The sequence below is a fragment of the Spinacia oleracea genome, chromosome 6 (assembly GCF_020520425.1).
Source record: "Spinacia oleracea cultivar Varoflay chromosome 6, BTI_SOV_V1, whole genome shotgun sequence".
NCBI lineage: Eukaryota > Viridiplantae > Streptophyta > Magnoliopsida > Caryophyllales > Amaranthaceae > Spinacia > Spinacia oleracea.
In genome coordinates this window covers 135,280,824-135,301,794 of record NC_079492.1, presented here as the reverse complement: position 1 = coordinate 135,301,794, position 20,971 = coordinate 135,280,824, and the positions used below count along the sequence as shown (strand labels likewise).

Sequence of the window (20,971 nt, the reverse complement as noted above, 5' to 3'; positions counted from 1 at the left end):
ATAAATCGAGATGAGATGCTTAAAAGTTGTACAAGGCCACTCGGAGAGCTAGAAACTGTGAAATGCATGGTCGTGCTCAGATGAATCATAGGCTATGATTATCTGCTTATTTGATCAGTTGAACTCTGAAACCGAGAAACACCTCTGGACATAATAAGGATGACAACTCTTACCTTATGTTCAAGAGCAAGCATCGAGCGACAAAGGAATTAGGAAATGCATGCACACTTGTCCCTAAGGACAAGTGGGAGACTGAAGGAAATAATGCCCTTGGTCCAAGTATGCATTCTATGTTAAGTCTAATAAATGCGGTTCAGTATTAATTAACAAGTTAATAATTCAGTGAGATCAAGTGAGCTGAATGCCTAGCTAGAGGCCGCTTCAGTTCAAGTGGAATTAATGATATTAATCCACAGCTTACTCTTGACTGAACCCGTAGGGTCACACAAATAGTACGTAAACGGATCAAGTATTTAATGGCATTAAATACTCTATCTATGGATATTCGGAATCGACGGATCTTGGTTTCAGTGGGAGCTAAGATCGTCACAAGCAAGAAATGAATACTCCGGAAACGATGATATTGCCGGAAACGGAAATATGGATCGTATCGGAAATATAAATATTATCCAAGTCGTAGATGTTGCCGGAAACGGAAACATGGTACGTATCGGAAAATATTATCGGAAATGGAAATATTGCCGAAATCGGAAATATTGCCGGAAACGGAAATATTGTCAGAATTGGAAATATTATCGGAATCGGAAAATAATTCCGGAAACGGAAATATTAAATATTTGTTCGAAACGGAAATTAATTCCGGAATCGGAAATATTAAATATTGTTCGTATCGGAAATGAATTCCGGAATCGGGAATTTAATCGGAAGCGTATCGTACGAATTAGCATCGGACGAGGCCCGCTAGACGAAGGCCCAGCACGAAGCCAGGCCATCGCCCAGCGAGCCGCACGCACCAACGCACGCCTCGACCAGGCCCAGCCAAGGGCACGCGCGCGCGAGAGCACAGCAGCGTGGGTTGTGCGCCTGTCGTGGGCCGCAAGGCTTGCGCGGGTGCACGGCTTGTACAATGCTTGTGCGGGAAATCCTAATTCTATTAGGATTTGTGCAAAGATTAAAATCCTAATCCTATTAGATTTGTTTTGTTATTTAGAGTCCTAATAAAGTTCTAACTAGCAAATCCACATCCTAGTAGGATTACAATTCCTTTTCCATACTCCTATAAATAGGTGCCTAGGGTCACAATTTATGGGCACGATTGAAGTATTCAAAGGGTAAGTTTTTGAAATAAAAATCAGCCATACACTTGCAAACACTAGCCGAAATTCCTAAGCACCTTAAGGGCGATTCTAGTTGGTCTAACTTGAGGCGGATCCGGACGTACTGTGGACTATCTACGGAGGGACGACATTTGGAGTCCTAAAGACTTGTTCTTGTTCGGTTCGGGCGCAGCTAGGGAAGGCACGCTACAACATGTATGCATCTATTCTATGCTAAATGATTATGTGTAAATAATATGCTTTCCTGGCTATATGGTTTTTCCGCATGATTTATGAATTGTCATATGTATCATAACCTAACATTAGTTTCATTCCTTCACTAATTAGTTCAATTGCTTAACTAATTGAATTTCAAGCTCAACTAATTGATTCCTTTGTTTAACTAAACGGTTTCATTGCTCAACTAATTGAATTTCCGGCTTAACAAATACTTTATTATATTTGTAAACTTATAAATTTTATCGCTTAACTAATTGGTCTCGGTGCTTAAATAATTGACTTCAATGCTTAACTAATTTACTCCATTGCTTAACTAATTTACTCCATTGCTTAACTAATTGAATTTTATATTAACAAAAAGAATTTCACGAAATCATAACTAATTCTCAAAAACTCTTAACTAAAATCCAGAAATGTGTAACTAAAATAAACGTATTATTAACTAAAACATATAAATGAACCAAAATTGTTACAATCCAGGAATTAATTGCGCTTCTTTACAATTTTACAATAAAAATTATTACTAAACCATTTTATTTATTAACTAAATATAACCAAACTATGACTAAAACAAATCTGTAATGACAATGAAGCAGCTCCTTTAACAACAAGGACGACCAACAACAACAATAGTTGTTACGACTTGCGAGGCCTCTGCAACATTGTTCCTTCGCATTGCCGCCACCGCCACAGCCGCAACCAGGGAATTAGAGCCGCCAACACAACAACCACAAGATCTGTTCCACCACTGCAAGAGGAACTCATTCAACCAGCACATAACATCGAACAATGGCGATTGGCGACTCTCAATCTTCACGCCGACGCTTCTCCTTCCCTTCCTTCATCTCTCGCTGTTCGCCGACGATCTTTTTTCGCTGGAACCCTAATTTCTCGCCGGAATTTAATAAAAAGAATCAAAAAACAAAAACAGAAAATCAAATTCCAAATAAAAACTCAATCCTAATAATTTCAAAGAAATGAATCGTAATCTCCAGCATTCAAATACGAGTAATAATTTTAGAACATCAAACCTATTTTGAACGCGGAGATCCAGTGGTTGCGGACTTACGAGCGTCCTTTGTGGTGAGAGAAGACGTACACTACCGCCGGCGGCGCCGCAATCGACTACGCCACCAAAATTCGTCGTTGCTAAAACATCAAATTCGCAGAGAAACGATCAAATTCACATAGAAACGAGCAACTTCGCATAGAAACGAGTAAATTCAATCTAATTTGCCGACAACGCCGCCACCTTCCTCACCGCTTCTTCGCCGGGAAACTTACAAAATCGTAGAAACGAAGATGAAGCAGATAGGTTGAGTCAGAGATCTGAAGAAATCGAGTTGAATGGAAGTAGAAGAAGGATCGACGAAGAATCACAGAGCTTTCTCTCTCCTCAAAATTGGAAGGTGAACAGTGATATGAAATGAGGAAAAAATCGTGTAAAGGGGCTTTTATAAGGCCCGAATAATGTGACCCGCGACCAGCCCAGCAAGACTTGACCCGCGAACACAACCCAACTATAAGGTGGTCTTACAGGAAAGACCGCCTTATACAAAAGTTTGTATTTCTAATATTACAAGTCTTTTAATTACTATTAAAATAATAAATTATTTTAGTAGTAGCCGTGCGTTGCACGGGCCCTAAACTAGTTTCCCACTAACTATATTAAAAAAAAATTCCACTATCAACTAACACCAATTAAATTAATAAATCAATTCACTCCGCACTAGTCAAACCGATAAGGAGTAATACCATTTCAATTAAAATATACTCTATATACCATTTCAATTACTCCGTATAATATGTACTATTTCATTGAATTTTTTTACTAACCTAACAGACAGCCATCTGTATTTCCTCAGGAGGCAAGCCTAAGCCTCTCTTTTCCTGCGTTGTCCAAAAAAAAAAAAAAAAAAAAAATCAAGGGAAGGCTTTGGTATTTCTGGCTTTGATTGTTCTAGATTGTGCGCCAAGAAACAAAACAGGAGAACACACTACAAAAAATGGGTTGGGTTTGGAGAGACGACGACGACGAACCATCTAACTACTCGAATTCATTTGATACGGCGGATTACTTAAACCCTAACTCAAACCCTAGCTCCGATTCCGGCGATCGCTGTTCGACGAGAAGAATCGTGCAATCCAAGTGCAATACCGATGAGGTCGAGCCTGGAAAATTCATCAGAAAGTGCGAGAAAACCGAGCAGATTCTCAAGGATTGCGTGGGAAAGTCAGTCTCTCACTCTACTCTGATTATTGATTGTTCTTCCTTCATTATCGTTTGCTTTGGATTATTGAATTCCTCACATTTAAATTGACTTCCGTGTTCTTTTTTATCGTGATTGTATTGATAAGAGTATAAGTTGCTTGTTCGAATCGTTTGATAGGATTATATGAATAGGTGAAGAATATTCCTGAAAATTCTATGGCATTTCTCGAATTTGCACAATCATGTTTTAGGAAATGTGCATAACTGTATAAGTAAGGTGTTATATTTTGCTAATTCAAGTAATTTGGGTAGGTTTCGGTGCCGTTCTGGCATGGAGCAAACTAGCAGAGAGTCATATTTTGGTTCATATTTTGCTAATTCAAGTGATTTTTCTTACTATACTTGCCAAAATGAAGATATTGATTGACACATTGGGAAGATCAATCTGTGTTGATGTGTGATTAAAAAGTAACCTGAGTCTGTATTGGCTATCGATGTAGCGATGGGGCTGGGGCACAAGTATTTGATTATTTGTGGGTAGATGCCTAGATGCGAAACTTGACTCCTTGACCAAACTCTATGTGCAGAGCCAGAGAGACAATGTTTTAGTTGGTAATTTGAAACCAGTTATAAGTTTTTAAGTTGCTGCTACATTTGAGTTAGATGCAGCAGTTCATTAAGAATGTGTTAAACTGTTAATGAACAGTGAACACTGTAGTTCTGTAAGAAAAGAAATGGGGTAAAAAATTGCACTATACGAGTTTCCTCTTAAGAAAAAAACAAACTGCATAAATGCTTGTGATAATCATGATATGATAGCTTTGTACTTTTTAGGCTAGAGTTTGAAAGAAAATTTGAGGGTTCCAACTTCCATGCCCTTTGTTATCATGATGTCGCACACTCCCACTCTTCATATCCTTTCTCCTTGCTGTTTTGTGATACTCAAACTGAGCAAATGTGCAGTTTTATTTATGGAAGAGCAGGAACATTACGCTATGAACTTTGTGAAAAATGTGAAATAAAGAACATCAATATCTTGTAACAAAAAAAAAAGAACTGATATCAGATCACCAAAATCAACTCAACTGAATTTCTTAGGTTTTAACCAATCCATAATTTAAATTCTCTGCTGGTTTCGTATTCTGCCTTAGTGAACTTGAAAGTCGTGTTGAATAATATAAGTGCTAAAGTCATTTTGCTTGCTGCTTACCATCTCATTTTTCTCCTAATTCCTCTTTGTTGTAGTCGATCAAGATTAGGGTTGATGGCTGTGTTTCATTATTGGTTTCCTTGTATCTGAAGCATGTTCTTGTAATTTGTGGAAGTGTGAATGCCACACTGCCTCAGAGAAATATCTTAAGGCAGATGCATTAATTAATAAATTATGGCCCTTATTGGGAGTGCTCTGATTCCAAAGGACTGCCCAATTTGATATAATTCATAGAGTGTTTTGTTCCTAAAGAACTTCTCAAAATTCCATGTAATTTGGGGATAGTTGATTTAAAGGATTCTTCAGCTTTTATCCAAGGGTAGTTTTGATTGGTTGTATCTAGTCCCCGTTTCAGATTTGTGGTGTGATATACTGATATAAGGCCTTTAAGGATCTTCTACTTTTCCCAAGAATGAATTCCTATCTATGTAACTGAACTGCTTGTTCACCACCTTGAGCTATGCCATGAGAGATGTTGGGGGAAAGATGTTAAACTTCTAATACCCAAGTCCGGGGACTAGTGCTAGTTAAGAAAATTTCACATGCGTTGAAGACTTGAAGATGACTTCTTTAAAGAGAAAGATGAGAATCGTGGCATCTTTTTTTTCTAATTATGGTCGTTAACCCCATAACATGATTCTTTGTATGTATGCCATTGCAACTATATTCCTTAAGTTGCCATGTGCTACACATATTGAAAAAGAACCCATTAATAGCTGACCCCTCTTGTTGGTGCCTAGTTCAAAGTGGCATGTTTCCTTGTTCAAACGTGTGATTTCCATGCATGCTTGTTTGGGGGCTTCAGTATGCACCGCATGAAGTAGGTTTTCTTCTGTTTGAAGGATTGTTATGGTTAATGTTGATTTTCTTCAAAAGAAAATGCAGCAAGTTTATAGTGATGGATAATAGTATTTGTATATATGGTATTTGTCAATATAGAGAATTAGTTTTCCACCTTTTGCTCTCTTTTTTTGGCTATTTTAATTTTGTGTTTGAGAGCTGAGGAATTACTGTGTTGCTTGTGTCCATCACAGATTCACAGTCTTTAAGCATCTTCCTCTTGTCCTACTGCTGTTGCTAATAGAGTAATAGATCAAGGAACAGCTACTTTCTTGACCTCCCAATTCCTTGAACTTATTTTATACTTGTGTAGATATAGCCTACTGTTTGCCTTGGAGCTCATACAATGGGTAAATAGTGGGTGTTCTGATTTGATATTTTTGTCTAGATAAGTCCCACTTTTGCAACCATCTCACTTCTGTTATGCTGGTATCTAAAACTTTCTGCTGCATCCATTGTCAAAAATAATTGAATGACTTGAGGCACTGAACATACTTCAGCCTTTTGTCTCTATCATATGGTGGACTGTGTTAAATGTTGCTCTATTCTGTCCTGTACTTTTCATTTGTGGAGTAGCAGGCAGATAATATGTTATCTATATATCTAGGATCTATTGGGAACAACCTCTCTGTTACTGTCTTATTGCTGAGATGAGTTTGTGTATATCTTGCTATACGAGTCCTGGTTTGTTTGCTTTCTACTCTTTGGAGTTTTCTGTGTTTTTTATTTACTGGGATAAAGTCAGATGTAACTTATTCCTGGCAATGGCACATACCACATTCTTTTTTAACCAAGAACCAAGAAGTTGAACTTTTTTTGTAGGAGAATTGGTGATAATCGAGAGTCAAGACCCTAGGGCCGATGCCATTTTAGGTGTAATTGTGCCTTTGTCTCAGTATCTCCTCCTAATAACACCGTCACCCTCCCAAAAAGAAAAGAAAACTAAGGCAAAGATGTTTAAGGATATTGTCATTGAATAGTTTCTTTAATGACTGATTATGAAAGGACACTTGAATATCAGTGTTGTGGCTGATGTTTGGCTATCTAATATGAAATGGTAACAGGCCTACTGAGATTGTGCAATCAAACAAAGAATACACAGAAGAAGATGTGACTGATGAGATGAAGAAAGGATCATCCTTGTCATCCTCAGATATGATGCGACCCTTTGAATTCCCTGGACTCCGCAGTGATATTGAGGGCATTGAGCGTAATTTCTTTGGGGGTATCAGCCGTTTCTTTGAAGCTGCCGAGGCAATGACAAATGAGTTCTCCCGTTTGATGGATGATCAATCCTTGTTTGGCGGATCCTCTTCATCATCATCAAGGAGACAGGAAATACCAATTGAAGGCCATGTTTTGAAGGAACCAAAGACAATTCCAAACAACTCAGACTCTGGGGATGTTGATCTTTCTGGACTTGCTAGAGATGTCTGATTTTATCGAGTTTTTGTTCATGCACCTTCTAATTTTACATGAATAGTGAATGGACATGTATGGTATACTCTGTAGTAAAACAATATAAAAGTCGCATACGTATGAAATGAATCTCAGCTGGGTTTTTGTACAGTTTATCCCACTGCTAGTTTATTTCCTGATTCGGTTTGTGAAAATGAGTGTAGTTGACCTAGAATTGGAAAACATCTTTGGTTTGACTTGACCTAAAGATTGTGCAGCAGAGGTGGAGGGCTGGTCTTTCGCAATGATGTACGGAGTACTTGGTTTCCTACCGAAGGCTCATGAGTCATGAGTCATGACCTATTAGTATATTACTCCTTCATTGTGTTAGTAAGTGGAGTTGAAAAACACTAAAAGCTAAGTTCGTAAGCATGGGCAATTGGGCATGGTCAACTAGAATTGTCTATACTTGGATCCATTGTAAGTGCATGCTCTTGCTCTTTTTTCTTTTCTTAACGACGTGCCGAGGTGTATGCCTGACTTTTTCATGCAGTAAAATATTACAAGTGAATATAATTTGCAAATATTCTGGGGAGTGAATGTAGTATCAAGTATTAGCTATACACGGAGAAATCGTGCTAGGTTAAAACATTGCGTATGAGGTAACTATTTCATGAAAGTCGAGATGAGGAGCTTGTGGAAATTCTGGGGATAGAGAATACACTTTAAATAAAAACTATATGAGGCGCATACTTCACGAAACATGTAACACCCTAGAGCTTATGGGATTTTATTGACGTGAAATTAACAACTGTAATAGTGACTCAATTGACACTTTTTGTAACAGGTTAAAAGTACTTACGACTAAGATAAATAGACAATATGAAATAAAGGGAGTATCATATGACGTTGGTTTATATCTCAACACAAATGGAGTACGGAGTATCATATAGCGTGGGATTTTATTTCCGAAATACCACGTATATACTCGTAACTTGTTCCAAATTTTGCATTAAGGTAATGTTGGGTAATACATGTATTCCCTAAAAGATCTCATCTTCAGCTGGCATTTAGGCCGGCACAAGGCCGTATTTTACTACTCATTTAACTACAAATATCACCGTTGATCTTTCAAACCTGCATATCCTAGCCGTTGGATCTTCCACAGTTGTCTCCAATATGATCAATTCTGTTAACTGAAGCCACGTCGTTGGAATTTTGAAAGGTTTCTAACAGAAAAACCTGTAATCTTGCCTTTCTCTTTCTTTTTCCAATTTTCTCTCTTTTCCCCAAAACTGGAAATACACATCAAAACCCTTTTTCCCTTTTGCAACAAAACATTTTAATTTTTGTCATTTTGTCCAAATTCTTTTGTTTTTTCCATTAAACATTGTGTTTTCCGGTACCCCCTGCTTTTCCATTCAACATAATTGTAAAATCTTTGTGGACGATCACCCGTGAGATTTTCGGTTCATGCAGCTGATCCTATCCTTTTGGGATTAAGGCTTTGTAATTGTTGTTGTTTTTTACGAGAATTTAGAAATTTCTCAATGTGGGTTGTTAAGAATTCATCTTAATCTTCAAGATTTCCATCATCCACCTTGATTCGTTTCCAACATTATATATTTTTCATATTGGGTTGATTTGTTTTGAGTTTTTTTATTGCAATTCTCTCATAATTGGATTGTTTTCATTGGGGTTCAAATAAATTCCTGGGTGTTCAATTGACATCTTTTTAGGGCAATGCAATGCCCCCATTTTTAATTTTTGTATGTTAATGTTCATGGGTAAATAGCGGATAAGGTGTTTGAGTTGCGGGATGAATGCGTACAAAACAAGAATTTGATTTTTGACATCTTGATATGAAAAACCCTGAACCCATTTGGGTAATCAGAAAATTATTGATCATTGAGTAGAGAGGTGTTAATTGTGTTTAGTATGAGATGGGGAACAACTGCATTTCAAAGCTTACTAATGCTGGGTTGTGGTGCAAGCCATCAAAGCAGACGGTTGTAGATGGTAACAATAATGGTGATTTCAAAGGCAAAGATAGGTCAATAGATGTGCAATTCAAACCACCTGAGGTAGTGAAGATTGGGAGTAAATTAGGCAGACAAGAGAGCCGATTAAATAGACAAGAGAGTCGATTAGGGAACCGGTCAATTAGGCAAGAGAGCCAAGTGGTAGGGAGGCAAGAAAGCCGATTAGGAAGGCAAGAAAGCAGCAGGTTGGGGTTGGGTTTGGGAAGACAAGAGAGCAGATTAACAAAGCAAGAGAGTCGATCAAGAAACGTGACTATTACTAATGTAGTAGGAGATCAACAGGAAAAGAACAAGAAGCAGCAGCAGCAGCATGTAAATGTGAAGAGGGTTGCAAGTGCAGGGCTACAAGTACACTCAGTTTTGAGAAGAAAAACTGGAAATTTGAAGGATTTTTACAGCTTGGGTAAAAAACTTGGACATGGGCAATTTGGAACTACCTTCCTTTGTGTGGAGAAAACAACTGGAAATGAATATGCTTGCAAATCAATTGCTAAAAGGAAGCTTATTAACAAGGAAGATGTGGATGATGTGAGAAGGGAAATCCAGATTATGCATCACTTGAAAGGGAACCCTAATGTGATCACCATTAAAGATGCCTATGAAGATGGTGTGGCTATTCATGTTGTCATGGAACTTTGTGCTGGAGGTGAACTTTTTGATAGAATTGTAAAGAGAGGACATTACACAGAGAGGAAGGCGGCTTGTCTTGCCAGGACTATAGTCGGTGTTGTTGAAGCCTGCCACTCGTTAGGAGTTATGCATCGGGATCTTAAGCCTGAGAATTTTCTTTTTGTGGATGAGTCTGAGGAATCACCTCTTAAAACTATTGACTTTGGGTTGTCCATATTTTTCAAGCCAGGTATATATACTCTTCAAAGCTCTCAAGCAATAAATGTTTTGCATTTTCTTAATTTTGAGCATAGCATAATTGGTTGTTGAAGATGTTATATATTTTTCATCTGTTTTTGTATAAGATTTCTCTTTTTCAAGAACGGTTCAGTCTGTTCTGACAGTTTTAGATGGCTTGAGCTGTATCTGGTGTTGATTGATATGATGCAGCCCTCAGAAGTTCCTAAAACTATTGGTGGCCTTCTGTTTTTGTATCCTGACACTTTACCATGAGTAGTATAATATCATAAAGGACAATAACTAAAAGAATGTGTTATCATACCATTAATAATAGCTATCTTCAGAAGTTTGGACTGTCATCAACTTTTATATGGTTTCCTCCCTTATCTTCTGAAAATAAAAATGCTGATTGCAGGGGATATCTTTAACGATGTGGTTGGGAGTCCATATTATGTTGCACCTGAAGTATTGCGCAAGCGTTATGGTCCTGAGGCAGATGTTTGGAGTGCTGGAGTGATACTTTACATTCTCCTAAGTGGAGTGCCTCCATTTTGGGCAGGTAAGAGATTATATATAAACTTTAAATTCTTTTTGGCCACCTTGATTACTTGATATTGTTGGTTACCTTGCTTTTCCTATCAGAAGCATAATTATCTTATCAACTTTCTTGTTCATTGGTGGATGTAGAAACTGAGGAAGAAATATTTGAAGAAGTCCTGCATGGTGATCTTGATTTTGTTTCTGATCCATGGCCTAACATCTCGGATGGTGCAAAAGACTTGGTCCGTAGAATGCTTGTTAGAGACCCAAAGAAAAGATTAACTGCGCATGAAGTCTTATGTAAGTGCTATACAGGAGATCAGATTTTCTAGTTTCAATATATATTCTCTTCTTTCGAATATGCATGATTTTCTGATGACACACTGACTAAAGAAGTTGTAGTGTAGAGAAGCAACTGTGATTGCTCATGTACCATCATGTGTAGGTTCAATCTCTTTCCCTGTCAATGTTGCTTCCATAGTTACTGTTGCTAATCTTGTATCATTACGTACCTTCATGTGCAACAGTAATGGTTCGGTTTTTGCTTGTGTATGTATGTAGTCGGGCAGAGTGAGTATTAGTAAACATGAAAGGGTTACATTAACCGCGTTCACCAATTATTGTCCATACTGTACTACTCCATAGTTTCTTTTTTCTTGATGAGAAATGTTTTCAATTATGAAGTTTATTCCATAGACTTCTTCTGAACTCCTGAATCAATTTTCAGTGCACTTGTTTCTGCTATGATTTTTGATTTCCTGATGAATGCTAATTATTGTGTTGCTTACTTCTGAATTCTGATCCTGATTTTTATTTCAGGTCATCCCTGGATTATGGCAGATGGCTTGGCTCCTGATAAGCCTCTTGATCACTCTGTAATATCACGGTTGACACAGTTCTGTGCCATGAACAAACTTAAGAAAATGGCTCTACGAGTAAGTATTTCCCAACTTGCCAAGAAAAGGGGAAAATACAGAGCACTTATTGTTTGTCTAGAGTTGCTGTTTCTTAATTGTATCTTCCAATTTCCAAATACAGGTAATTGCTGATAGGCTTTCAGATGAAGAAATTGCAGGGCTGAAGGAGATGTTTAAGATGATAGACACAGATAACAGTGGCCAGATTACTTTTGAAGAACTTAAAAATGGACTGAAAAGATTTGGTGCTAACCTTGAAGAGTCTGAAATTCATTACCTAATGCAATCTGTAAGTGTTCATTGACTAAATTATTCTTCTGCTTGAATTTTTCGTACCATAAATGATAATAATGTGAATGTTGAAATTGCAGGCAGATGTTGATAACAGTGGGACCATTGATTATGGAGAATTTATCGCAGCTATGTTACATCTCCACAGAGTTGACAAGGAAGACCATCTATGTGCAGCTTTTGCATACTTTGACAAAGATGAAAGTGGATACATTACAAAAGATGAACTACAACAAGCATGTCAAGATTTTGGCATGGATGAGGTTCACGTGGAAGAAATTATTCATGAAGCGGATCAGGATAAAGTAAGTTAAACTTTGATGATTATATATGAAGCTAGGTTAGAACAAATTGTTTCATTAAAATTTGTTTGTTTATCTTTGGTTTGTTGAAATGTGCAGGATGGTCGTATAGATTATAATGAGTTTGTTGAGATGATGCAAAGAGGAAATATTGATTTGGGTAAAAGACAGAAACCTCCAATTACTGCAGTTAGGGAAGCACATCAGGTTTGTTAATTTCTCTTATTTGCAAGTTTATGGCTTTTAATAAAGTCTTGCATTCACTTGCTTCGCTTTATTTTGACAATCTAATCTACAAATAATGCTGAGTTAAACAAAAAAACTTAACTTAACCATGGTCTTTTCACAATGATGTAGACGAGCTGGATATAATGGAGTCACGCCACAAAAACTTGAAGTCCTTTTTGGAGAAGACAAACAAATATGAGAGAGCCTTGGTTTATTATCATCTTTTTAGTATCTGGTCCTCATCAGTTTGATTGTAAGGGAGTTTTTGACTAATAGATTGGCTGAAAAGTTAAACCAGAGAAATACAATGACATGACATGTTTTGATATCATACAGGATCAAAAATGTTACAGAGAATGCAGTTGGTCAGGTCAGTCATTTACCGGAGTGAAATAGCAGCTGACCGGTGATAGTGTAAGTTTCAGATATTGTTGTTATCAGATTCAGATCAGATATTTTGAGTAAAATATAAAGGTAGAATTGAAGTTGTCTGTAATCACAAATGCCAATTCAATCATGTCTGCAGCTGGGTTTGTGTACAACTATAGATTTAAAATGAGTGGAACATCATTTTTAAGCTCTTGTTTAACAACACTTGCTGTAGTTTAACAATGTATATTACTTAGAGATCAAATTTTCATTTCAGGTGCATTTACAAGCTTAGAGGACACTCAGAATTTGTATTCAACTTGTTGTATAGATTTTTTTTTTTTTTTTGTTTGTGTATAAGTTTCTTCTGTTTTGGCCGATTGATTTACGAGTAACATATTTATACGAATATGTCAGTCACTGAACTACTAAAAGTCCCGCTTAGAGTAGAATGGTAAGAGGAGAATTTATCATTTACGGCATGCTTTTGGATGAGACCCTGGTCAGCGAGCTAGGTAATGTGGGAGTCTTAGCGAGTTAGGCACTTTGGGCGTGTGGAGTGAGGGTAAGAGCAACTCCAATGGTTAAAAAGAGACCTGCTCACCAAAAAAAAAAAAAACATGTGAGCATGTAACCCACCATTAAAGACTCTCCCATAAAATACGGCTGCATTGCATGCTTCAACCGTTTCTACACAAAAGCCAAAAGCAAAAAAAAGTGCTATGAAGCGATGATCTTCTTACCCTATTATCCTATTGCTGTTTGCAAATTGGAGCTAGATGATAAGATCATTGAATCATTCTTGAAAATGATCTTTTATCTTTTCAATTGGTGATTTTTATTTTCCAAGTAATTTTAAAGCAATATACCTTTTATTTTTGGAATTTGGATGGTGCATGATTTTTGGAGGGCCTATTTCATGGAGTTTATTATTCTTCCATGCATAATTGGTGATTTGGTGATCGAACAAACGAATATAGGAAAAGCCAAAGACAAAAAATAAATAAGAAAGTACTTAGGAGTAGTTAGTATCTATTATTTGTAATTTTGTATCGTGTGCATATAGATTTGGTTAAATATTAAACAAATAAGATTTCAAATGATATAAATAAGAAATTATATAGGATTTCAAATGATATTGTTTAACACCTTTTTGTTTTTGAGGTAATAATGTTTAACACTTCATATTATATAACTTCGTATGTAGAAAGATATAGGCAAACAATAAAATATACGGTGTTTTTCTTAACATAGAAAAATAAATACTCCGTACAAAGAAATTTATATAAACTATAGCTATACAATTAAATTATATTATAATGAAAAATCAAAAGATAATACTCCGTAACTTGAAAATGATAAACAATTAAATATCAACCGTAGTGAATTCTCATTAAATCAAAATTCAACAAACCCTACACATAAAAGATCAAAGAAACGAAAATATCTTAATTCGAAAAACCTAATTATTTCTTCTTAAAAAATCAAAACAATATCTTAATTCCTTAATTTTCTATTTCAAAACCGCAAGACGCGCAGCGTACACACATCAAATATCAATACATCATTACTCAATACGCATCGTTTAGCATAAATTCGAGTTCCCTCCTCTTCTGCCGTATGCCATTCGGCCACTCCTCTCTTATCTCGGTATCTCTCCAACCCTCTCCAAACCCTAATCCGCCATAACCAAATTCACCCCATTTCTTCACCCCGGAAAACTTCAACCTTCCTCTAATGGCGTCCACAGCTCTGCATTCACCTTCTCTCCATAACCCCACTTTTTTGTCTCCTCATCCTTCTTCTCTCTCTTCTAAAACCCTCTCAAAACCCCACTTTTCCCCTTTTACTTCCCCCAATACCAACCTCAAAACTACCTCCATCAAATCATCTTCTTCTTCCAACCTCAACCCCATATCCACCTTTTTCTCCCCGAAAAACCAACATCCAGATTCTGACAACTTTGTCGAATTGTCCGATGACAAGCCCCGTGAGGAGTGCGGCGTTGTCGGAATCTATGGCGACGCGGAAGCCTCCCGTCTATGTTATCTCGCGCTGCACGCTCTCCAACACCGCGGGCAAGAGGGTGCCGGTATCGTCACCGTGAACGACGGTGTTTTGCAGAGTATTACCGGTGTTGGTTTAGTTTCCGAGGTTTTCAGCGAGGCGAAGCTTGACCAGTTACCGGGAAAATCAACAATTGGACATGTTCGTTACTCAACTGCTGGGTCCTCTATGCTTAAGAATGTGCAACCCTTTGTTGCCGGTTACCGGTTCGGGTCCGTTGGGGTTGCTCACAATGGTAATTTGGTTAATTATAAGAGTTTGAGGCAAATGCTGGAAGAAAACGGTTCGATTTTTAATACTAGTTCTGATACTGAAGTAGTTCTTCATTTGATTGCAATTTCAAAAGCTAGGCCCTTTTTTTTGAGAATTGTTGATGCTTGTGAACAGTTGCAGGGGGCTTATAGTATGGTGTTTTTGACTGAGGATAAGCTTGTGGCAGTCCGGGACCCGTTCGGGTTTCGGCCTCTTGTTATGGGGAGGAGGAGTAATGGGGCTGTTGTATTTGCTTCTGAGACTTGTGCACTTGATTTGATTGAGGCAACTTATGAGAGGGAAGTGTACCCTGGTGAGGTTTTGGTCGTGGATAAAGATGGGGTTCAGTCTTTGTGTCTAATGCCTCACCCTGAGCCGAAACAGTGCATTTTCGAGCACATTTACTTTTCGTTGCCAAATTCAATTGTGTTTGGGAGGTCTGTTTATGAGTCTAGGCGGGCATTTGGGGAGCTTTTGGCTACTGAGTCGCCTGTTGATTGTGATGTGGTTATTGCAGTGCCTGATTCTGGGGTTGTTGCTGCTCTTGGGTATGCTGAGAAGGCTGGTGTGCCTTTTCAACAGGGTTTGATTAGGTCACATTATGTGGGGAGAACTTTTATCGAGCCTTCACAGAGGATTAGGGACTTTGGTGTGAAGCTTAAGTTGGCGCCGGTGAAGGCTGTTTTAGAGGGGAAGAGGGTTGTGGTTGTTGATGACTCGATTGTTAGGGGAACCACATCATCGAAAATAGTTCGATTGCTTAAGGAGGCGGGTGCGAAGGAGGTACATATGAGGATTGCTAGCCCGCCCATCATTGGTTCTTGCTATTATGGTGTGGATACTCCTAGCTCCGAGGAGCTCATCTCAAATAGGTTGAATGTGGAACAAATTAAGGAGTTTATTGGGTCTGATTCGCTTGCGTTTTTAAATCTTGATAGCTTGAGAAAGTTGCTAGGTGGTGATTCACCCAACTTTTGCTATGCTTGTTTCTCGGGGAATTACCCTGTTGAGCCCAAGGAGGCCAAAGTTAAGAGTATTGGTGATTTTGTTGACGATGGGTTGACTGGAGTTATTGATTCCATTGATGGTGCTTGGGTTCAAGGCCCTAGGTTTCGGAAAGCAGAGGAAGTAGGTGGTCATTTGTAGTAGCCATTCCAGATAACAAATTGATGATGATGATTAGCAACTCCCTCCCCCCGCTACCCCAAAAAAAAGAATCCTCCCTCACCAACATGTTAGGACTTAGGAGTATACAGAAATTGGATGTAGACTCGTCTAATTTGTCTTTGAATTAGAATGAAGAATGACTCGAAGATGCACAAGAGTTGAAAAGACGGTTCTGAGCTTCGTCTCAGAAGAGGGTTTTTTATTCATTAGGACTGTTGTTTTTACTAATTTCTGCATTTCTACAGTTTTGATTTCTATATACTCTTGTACTCTTTGATTCCGTTACATACATCATGAATTTATGAATAATTTCTGCATTTCTACAGTTTTGATTTCTATATACTCTTGTACTCTTTGGTTGTGCTTTCTAGTTCAAATTGGTTATATTTCGCCTTGAATTCATCATGACAGTCATGTTCCTTTCTTTTTCTTGTAATTTTGATCTCATTTTATTAGAGTGAGCTAAAGTCAGTTGATTATTAGCACTTTCCTGCTAAGTTGTTGCCCCGCCTTGCTGTATCTATGGATATGAAACTAGTCAGTTATTGTTTTTCTGTGAATTCAAGCCCAGAGGTGATGGTGAACTAACATAGAAATGAACCACTATGATTTGGTTATCCGATTAATGTTTGTGGGTGGTGATTGTGTAGACGCCCCCCTTTCATTTCCATTGCTGGTCAAACAGAGTGTGATAATTAGTGAATGGAGCATCTTGGACTCTTGGAGTAAAGGGGTCTTATTTCATCCTGTATGGGGCGTTTTCTAGGTTAAAAGAGGTAGTTCTTGACCTTGAATAAGATATTTCAACTGTCTGAAACAGAGAGTTCAGGTTTGTGCTTCATTGTTGTTGATCCTCCTGGTTTTAATTACAGGGTGATGATGCTAGAGGAAGAATAGATTTCTTTCTGCTCTGACTCACTCACATCAGATAACATTGAGGACTACTCGCACCAAATTGCAGAAATGATCAGGCTAAGAAGCTCTTGCCATTTTAAACAAGCAGGGGTAAACAATCTTCTTTGTTAATTTAATCATACTTCCATTGTCCCACAAAATTGCATAGAGATATACTATATGTTAAGGTTTGTGCAGGGTATCCACATTCATTTATTTTATCACGGTGTAGTTGACTTCATAACTTGTATAGATTCAAGTCCTCTATAATGTTGCATGTTTGCCACTCTGGAAGTTGGACATATGAGTTGCATGAAAGAATTTATGGAGTATCAATTTTGTAAGATAGGAGTCATCCTTGTCCTCTAAAGAGGCTCTATCCATGATTCCATGCGAAGGTATAGGGGAATTGGATATATGAAACTTTACACACGCGATAAGAGGGTTCGTTGCCGTGAGGACTCGTGACTCCTTAATGTCTCCTGCACGATTAATAAGATATGTGGTTAATGAGCCAATTTGATTTAGTGCGTCATAATCCTAAGACAAACAAGATATAGTGAATATTTTGACTCTGCTGGAAATGGATTGATGTATACTGATGATCTTTTTGGTTTTATATCTTAATGTTCTTAGAATCTAAAGACGGTGAGGCATTTTTTGATGTACTTGTAAGCTAGCATTGTGGATATTTCATGCTCTTCTGTTTAATTTCTTTCTGGTATTATCCATTGACATGCTCATATTGAAACTCTATTTTCTTCCAAATAATAAGACTGCTCATGTGTTTTCCTTCTCCTCTTCCCCATAAAAGCATTATGTACTCTGTAATCCTTAAAGTAGGCCTTTATTATCCGAAATTCTTCTCTAATCATGAACCATGAAGCATCTTTTTTCTGGTGTAGGTGAGAAGTATCCTAGATATAGGATGTGCTCAAAAGAGTTACTGACCATGTGTATGAGGCTTCAGGTAGCCAAGTATAACTCACACTTGAAAGAGGTCTTCCAGCGATGATTGGTTCCTTCACTACAAAACAGTTTCCATATACATCTCTTTCTTATGACATGGTGGCATGGTGCACTGTGCGCTATGTGGCATTGACTGGGATTTGAAAGGTACCTGGTCTTAATTTATGTAAAAGTTAATTATGTATCTTTAATGTTTCTGCAAGAAGAAACTCTTAGACTGCTCTGCTCTTAGAAACTCTTAAAAGGTAAAAGCCAAAAAAACCTTATAATCTTTAACGTTTCTGCAATATTTATAATATAACTAAGGGCAGCGAGATGGGTTGTAGAGCAAATAGAAGCTCCAGCTTCTTTTACCTTATACTTAATTCGTTTTGTGCTTGTTCATGGAACCAAATGTAGTTCATATGTCAAACTTTTTTCACTTGTATCATTTCTCTGAGAACAGCTTGGTCACTATGATTTTTCTGATGCAATAATATTCAATGACGATTCTCTCATAAAGTATCCTTTTCTCTTATTTTAAGAGTAGATCAAACTAGGTAAAAGTAAATAAGTCAGACTCAAAAATAAATTCGTTTGTAAGTCTGGATATGAATTCTTATGAGATTTTTCCATAAATTTCATATTTGGCATCTTTGAATTTAATTAACATGGTGTGTTGACCAAATCAGACCAAACAGATAAAGTGACTAAATTGTGGAAGAGTAAACTAAATCTCTCTAAACGTAAACTAAATAATAATGGAACTTATGGTTGTAATTTTTTTTCTTAAATATTAAGCTGAAACCTATTAGCTCAAATGAGAGAGCAATGTGCCATTGCACATGCATCATGTTCAAATACTGCAAAGGTTAGGGGTTCACAGTTTCACACGCATAAAAAACTCAAAAGTAAATTAAAAGAACTCGGAAGTAAATTAGAAAATATAAAAAGTAAATATCAGCAGATCTGTAGTTTTTTTTGTTGGTATGTCTAGTGTTGCAGAAATTTTTGAGGGTCTGCAGACCTCGCTGAGTTAGTTTTTGTTCAGTGTTGTAGTTCAGCAAAAGTTCTCTTTTGTGCTCCTGCTGTGCTTAGGTTTAGGTCTGCTGTTGTTGCAGCTTTCTGGCCTGGATTTACTGAAGTTGTTGCCGAGTGCTTGCATGTTGTGTGCAGTTCTGATAAGAGAATAAGTCTTGAATCGAAAAGCCAATTGATTGAATGTAGGCTAGAGTTAAACATGTTACTCAATCAAGGCAACTCATGCATAAACAATATAGATCTTTCAGTATAGTTACATTGCATGGTTGTCTGGTCGTGAATTCTTATGACTATTATGAGAAATGCAATGGCTGATTAATAGAAAGTGATTTATGTTATTCTGTGTTGTTGTGCTGCTGCAGTTGTTCTTCTGTTAAGCCTTTGTTTCAGCTGATACTTTTTGTGTCTGTTCTGTTCTAAGGCTGGGCTGCAGAGATGGACGGTGAGGTTGTTTGCGCTGCTCCAGAGTGTAGAGCTTTTTTTTTTTTTTTTTTTGGCAATTTGTTGAGCTTTTTTTTGCTGTTCAGTTGGTGCTGCTGTCTCTTCTGTTCAACGTTGTGAGCCTTGGTTTATTATCTTCTTTTTAGTATCTGGTCCTCATCTTTTTAGTTTGATTGTAGGAGAGTTTTTGACTAAGGGTTTCTTATTGATTGGCCGAAAAGTTAAACCAGATTCGATGCTGGCCTCCTTTTCTGAAGCACAAAAATGCAGTTGATAGGAATGACATGCTTTGATCACATGTTACAGAGAAATGAGAATGCAGTTGGTCAGGTCAGTCATTTACCCGAGTGAAGTTTCAGAGCTGGTGATAGATAGTGTGATACTAACAGATCTCCGGTCAGAAGTTTCAGATATTGTTATCAGATTCAGATCAGAAATTTTGAGTAAACAATTAAGTAATATACATGGTTAAACTACAGCAAGTGTTGTTAAGAATCTATAGTTGTACACAAATCTAGGATAGAATTGAAGTTGTCTGTAATCACAAATGTCATTCAATCATGTCTGCAGCTGGATTTGTGTACAACTTTAGATTTTTAACAACACTTGCTGTAGTTTAACCATGTAGAGATCAACATTACATTTCAGGTGCATTTACAAGCTTAGAGACAATCTGAATTTTTATTCAACTTGTTGTATAGATTCTTTTTTTGTTTTTATAACATTTACGCGTGTAGAATTAGAGATATTTACGTTTTAAGTTATGTTTTGGAGATCGTGAAAAGTCAAATGGGGTAATCTTTTAGGGACAGAGGGAGTATATACATAACAAAAATGATAGATGACGTTCGGAACTAAAATCTTTAGAATAAAAAATAAATAATAATAATAATAATAAAGGACAAAATTATCCAAAAAAATTACGCAATAGCATGCATGTTGGGGCTTTTTTGAGAAGATATCAGTCACTAAACTACTAGAAGTCTCGCTTAGGGTGAACGGTAAGAGGAGAATTTACCATTTACGGCATGCTTTTGGATGAGACACTGGTTAGGAGCTAGGCACTTTGAGAGTTTTAACAAGTTAGGCACTTTGGGAGTGTGGGAGAGGGTAAGGGATCTCAGCTTTGCGGCATCCTGTTCGTCGCATGCGTTATAATGTGAGGGCTACATATATATATATATATATATATATATATATATATATATATATATATAACGTTACTACGTTAGTGTCAAACTTGTTATTTGAGATCACGATAAACATGACATCGAAAATCAATCATAATATTTTCCCTACGTTTTTCATGATAAATTGGTGATCATCATACTGCCGTTATATATATTCCTACCAAGTAATTTGTACGTAGGACTAGCTGAAGGAGATTCAAACTAAGGTTTTTTTACAACAAACTAGTATTCATCCCATGCGATGCATTTATTTTTT

The 20,971-nt window shown here is 37.3% G+C and overlaps 3 protein-coding genes across 3 annotated transcripts; all 3 read left to right on the top strand.

Moving 5' to 3' along the window:
* Positions 1 to 3,402: 3,402 nt before the first annotated feature.
* On the top strand, positions 3,403 to 7,346 carry LOC110798146 (fra a 1-associated protein). The gene is made up of 2 exons (XM_022003304.2): positions 3,403 to 3,750; positions 6,844 to 7,346. The coding sequence occupies exons 1-2, from the start codon at positions 3,524 to 3,526 to the stop codon at positions 7,214 to 7,216; spliced, it is 600 nt and encodes a 199-aa protein (XP_021858996.1). The 5' UTR covers positions 3,403 to 3,523; the 3' UTR covers positions 7,217 to 7,346.
* Positions 7,347 to 8,275: 929 nt separating this feature from the next.
* On the top strand, positions 8,276 to 13,237 carry LOC110798149 (calcium-dependent protein kinase 26). Its single transcript, XM_056831459.1, has 8 exons — positions 8,276 to 10,078; positions 10,484 to 10,627; positions 10,756 to 10,908; positions 11,428 to 11,543; positions 11,647 to 11,814; positions 11,897 to 12,121; positions 12,218 to 12,325; positions 12,476 to 13,237. Exons 1-8 carry the CDS (start codon positions 9,121 to 9,123, stop codon positions 12,488 to 12,490), a joined length of 1,887 nt encoding a protein of 628 aa, XP_056687437.1. The 5' UTR covers positions 8,276 to 9,120; the 3' UTR covers positions 12,491 to 13,237.
* Positions 13,238 to 14,299: 1,062 nt separating this feature from the next.
* LOC110798145 (amidophosphoribosyltransferase, chloroplastic) lies at positions 14,300 to 16,539 on the top strand. The gene has a single exon (XM_022003303.2). It carries the CDS (start codon positions 14,453 to 14,455, stop codon positions 16,178 to 16,180), a length of 1,728 nt encoding a protein of 575 aa, XP_021858995.1. The 5' UTR covers positions 14,300 to 14,452; the 3' UTR covers positions 16,181 to 16,539.
* Positions 16,540 to 20,971: the final 4,432 nt, after the last annotated feature.